This window comes from Ctenocephalides felis, unplaced genomic scaffold (genome assembly GCF_003426905.1).
Source record: "Ctenocephalides felis isolate EL2017-DRISC unplaced genomic scaffold, ASM342690v1 CF-g0.4_SCAFFOLD_00052, whole genome shotgun sequence".
Classification (NCBI taxonomy): Eukaryota; Metazoa; Arthropoda; class Insecta; order Siphonaptera; family Pulicidae; genus Ctenocephalides; species Ctenocephalides felis.
In genome coordinates, this window is record NW_020536206.1 from 49,946 (window position 1) to 54,771 (window position 4,826).

At 29.7% G+C, this 4,826-nt stretch overlaps 1 protein-coding gene across 1 annotated transcript; it reads left to right on the forward strand.

The window, feature by feature from the left end:
• Nucleotides 1-474: 474 nt before the first annotated feature.
• Nucleotides 475-3,113, forward strand: LOC113365702 (chromosome-associated kinesin KIF4A-like; the record flags this gene model as incomplete). Its single annotated transcript, XM_026607259.1, has 5 exons — nucleotides 475-479; nucleotides 587-795; nucleotides 1,896-2,159; nucleotides 2,311-2,423; nucleotides 2,839-3,113. Coding segments are annotated over exons 1-5 (866 nt in total), but the record flags the coding sequence as incomplete, so codon positions are not given.
• Nucleotides 3,114-4,826: the final 1,713 nt, after the last annotated feature.

A 4,826-nucleotide genomic window follows, 5' to 3' on the forward strand; every position in this document is an offset into this window, starting at 1 on the left:
AATAAATAAACTTATCTAACATAATTTTTTAAAAAAATTATGGTTTCGGCGGAAAATGGGAAAAACTAGATTTTTGCACCTTTGACCTTGAATAAAAAAATCGCAGATGTCGGATCGATGGGGACTTTTGACATTTCATTTGTAATGGCCTATTTAACATCTGTACCAAATTTCAGCTCTATGCGAATTGTTCCTAACTGACGGCTATTTTAGCTTTAATTTCACTGGGGTATTAGTTTTGTGCGACGTTTGCGATCATAGTTTTAAAGAACATAATAAAATATTATGGTCCTGCGACAAGAGGTTTAATTTTAATAAATTCATCAAAGTTTGAAAGAATTTAATACCAGCTTCTCTCTAGGTCCATTATTCCACATTTAAATGTCTAAATATTTCCTTTTTATTACTAGAAATAGTCTAACAAGTTGCAAGATCCATTCGGTAGACTTGGCAGGATCTTTATGGTCCTGCGACATGAGGTTTAATTTTAATAAATTCATCAAAGTTTGAAAAAATTTGATACCAGCTTCTCTCTAGGTCGATTATTCCACATTTAAATGTCTAAATATTTCCTTTTTATTACTAGAAATAGTCTAACAAGTTGCAAGTTACATTTGGTAGACTTGGCAGGATCTGAAAGAGCAAATAAAACAAAAGCAACTGGTAATCGCTTCCGAGAAAGTGTAAAAATTAATAAAGGATTGTTAGCTCTGGGTAATGTCATATCAAGATTGGGCGAGGGCTGTACGGGTTTCATAGGTTATCGTGACAGCAAATTAACAAGACTACTTCAAGGTAAACTGAAACTTTAATTATTACATATCTATATATATATATATATATATATATATATATATATATATATATATATATATATAATATAATTTAGTGCTATGGTTAAGGTAAGCTAATCTTCTTATAACAAATAGCAAGCATATTCATTAAAATATATTATTAACTTCCCGAAGGAGAAGTTTATGTTTTCATCAAAAAATCCGATTCGCTAATTTTATGTTTTCTCGACGTTTCAAGCCATTCTGAATCGAATGAGACCAAATTTGGAAAAAGTATGTGTGTGTGTGTATGTGTGTGTGTGTGTGTGTATGTGAACAGATTTTTTGCCGTAAATCGACGTTTTCTCAAAAATGACTGGACCGATTTTAAAAATTTAAAAGCCATTTGATGTATCTCGATGAGGACTATCGTTTGTCAGTTTTGTGCGACGATCTGCCAAGCCGTTTCTTTGCAATTTAAAAAAAAAGTGTTAAACTTTTCGTCCACATTTAAGCTCATCCTACCGAACCGATTTAAAAAAATCAAAAACTGTTCGAAAGATATTAGTTGTGAATGGTACTGATTAATTTTAGGTGAAAATCTACCGAGCCGTTTTCTTGTAATTAACTGTTGAAAAAAAGTGTTAAATTTTCGTCCACATTTAAGCTCATCCTACCGAACCGATTTTAAAAAATCAAAAACTGTTCGAAAAATATTAGTTGTGAATGGTACTGATTAATTTAAGGTGAAAATCTACCGAGCCGTTTTCTTGTAATTAACTGTTGAAAAAAAGTGTTAAATTTTCGTCCACATTTAAGCTCATCCTACCGAACCGATTTTAAAAAAATGGGAATGGTACTGATTAATTTTAGGTGAAAGTCTACTGAGCCTAATGAACTGTTGAAAAAAAAATTCAAGCCGATTTTCATGGAACTTTTTTTTGGTCTTAATCATGGTCTTATAGAACTTACTGTAATATTACGGCATTACGATAAGTAGTTTAATTTTAAAAATTCGTCAAACTTTACTAAAATTATTATCGTTTTTTAAAGTAGGATTGATGAAGTATATTATTTACTATATTATTTTCTTCATAAATAAAATAGAATATCTCATATAAGATCTACACCTGCTCAAACGATTTTTGAAAAAATTTCAGATGGCTGATTCTGCTGTTAGTGTACAGGTGGCTTTAAGGATAAGGCCTTTAGTCAAATCCGAAATTTCTAAAGGATATGTTAAATGCCTCGAAACAGTGCCAAATAAACCTCAAGTTTTAATAAAAAATCTTTCTTTTACTTACAACCATGTATTTCCACCAGAAGTTTCGCAAGCTGAATTTTATGACACTGCTGTTAAGGGTTTAGTTTATGGATTGTTTAAGGGTAATTTATTTCTACTAGAATTTAATTTTGACATAACATAACTTTGGTGTAGGTGAATTTATCTCTCATCTATAATCCCAAATTCTATTTTTATCTTCAGTATCTTTACTTTATTATTTATTATTTTGTTCAATCTAAAAATATATTTTAGGCTACAATGTGACAATATTAGCTTATGGTCAGACTGGCTCCGGAAAAACTCATTCCATGGGCATGGCTTATTCAGTTGGACCAGTCGAGGAGATGGGTGTTATACCAAGAGCAGTAAAAGACATTTTTCAAAAAATTTCAACTCTGACGGAGCAATATAATTTTCAATTACAAGTTAGATCAATATAAACTACTTTCCAAATATTAAAGCAATAAATTTAAAGTGTATTGTTAAGGAGCATATGAGGTTTAAATGAGAATTAAAATTTAAAAGCCATAACCTTTTTACACTGTAATTAGAGTTTATTTGAATACCCATAAATGGTCAGAAATTAAACATGTCAGATTTTCAAAATCTTTGCATTGTGTTTGTACTTCTATATGTTTGGTTGAATATAATTGTTCTGCACTCCTTAGGAGTATATGGATTGCTATTTAATATAATTTGCTTTTAGAAATCATAATAGTTGTAAACATAATAATAACAGTAAGTCATTTCTTCACTAAAGTATTTTCTCATGTTCTACAGGTATCATTTATGGAATTATATCAAGAACAATTATTTGATCTTTTATCAAAATCAAATAGAGATCAAAGTATAGTTGATATCAGAGAAGATCAACAAAAAAGAATTGTAATTCCTGGATTAACCGAAATTGAAGTACGTAATGCAAAAGATACATTAGATTGTTTAGTTAGAGGATATCGTCGCAGAGCTGTAGGTGCAACTGCAATGAACAGTCAATCCAGTAGAAGTCATGCAATATTCACTATCCATATACTACAGCGAAAAATCAGCGATAAGTAAGTAATAGTCAGTAAAAGAAAAAAGCTTTACGTATTATTTTTTTGTTATTTAAAACTGGATCTAGTAATGATGAATGAAAATAATGGTTTTTGAATTGAAAATTATTTTAGTTCACCATGGTTGTCGCTTCGAAACCATACATACAAAGCATTTGTGCGAAAATTATGCGTGTGTAATGTTAGCGTTTTTTTGGATCTTCTGTTGACGTTTTCACAAAAACGATTGAACTGATTTCATAACTTCAAATGCCATTGTATGTAATTTGGTAAGGACTAGCATTGATTATAGCCCAGTCAAATTAAGTTTTCAGTTAGGAACAATTCGCATAGAGCTGAAATTTGGTACAGATGTTAAATAGGCCATTACAAATGAAATGTCAAAAGTCCCCAACGATCCGACATCTGCGATTTTTTTTATTCAAGGTCAAAGGTGCAAAAATCTAGTTTTTCCCATTTTCCGCCGAAACCATAATTTTTTTAAAAAATTATGTTAGATAAGTTTATTTATTATAAAATTCTCTATGAAATTGTTATTATTAATTTTTTTGTTAGTATCACCGTTTCTGAGATATTGCCGTTTGAAAAGTTGAAAAATTCATATTTTTTATAATATGCAGCTTTTAAACGTCATCAAATGTGTAATATAAGTAAAAAATAAGAGTTAATTGGTTTCTGTTTAAATAGTATAAGTTTAATGAAATTTTTGAAGTATAAAACTATAGTGTTAGCCCCTAATTACCTTAGCTCTTGAGCAACACCCGCCAGCTATGTCATTTTCCTAGTGTGGGAGGGTCACATATACGACTGTTTTTGAAGCGAATAAACCACCTATTGGTGTACGGCATTTAAGACAAATTGCTGGAACTTCCCGTACCAAAATTCAATTTTTCAAAAAAGATTGATTTTTGTGAATATTAAATTTTTGAGTAAATTGACTTATTTGAATTATATTTAGAAATAATTTGGAATTTTTTAACTTTTTTAACTTTTTTTTCAATGCAATATCGCTCCATACTTATTATTAAAATCTCTATAAAATATCTAATAATGTGATGCGCATATCGATGCTTTTCTGACGCAACCTCGTATCTCAGAAACTACTACTTTTCAGGAGAGACAAAAAACGTTTTATAACGAATTTTTGAACTGCTGTTAACAATTTTTTTATAAATTTTAAAAATATTCAATCTTGTAACAATTATTTATTATTTTTCTTCAATTCTTTGAGATACGTGTTTGTCGCACGGAAAAAAAATGTAACATTTGCGGCATGCTGTTTTCAAATAAGAGTACATGAATAACTTTTTTCAATTGTTTTATTTTGAGAATCGATCAACTTTTTAAATAATTCTTAATAAAAAAACAAACATTTTTAAACTTGTGGTATATGTTAGTTTATAATTACGACAATATAGTATCTGGCCATAGTTTAGGTATTTCAATACCTAGGATATTTAGCTCTTTCATGGATTTATAATTTACTACTTTGTGATTATCATTTTTATTGTTACTTTTATTCTTTTTAACTTCCCGAAGGAGAAGTTTATGTTTTCATCAAAAAACCCGATTCGCTAATTTTATGTTTTCTCGACGTTTCAAGCCATTCTGAATCGAATGAGACCAAATTTGGAAAAAGTATGTGTGTGTGTGTGTGTGTATGTGAACAGATTTTTTGCCGTAAATCGACGTTTTTTGAAAACGGCTGGACCG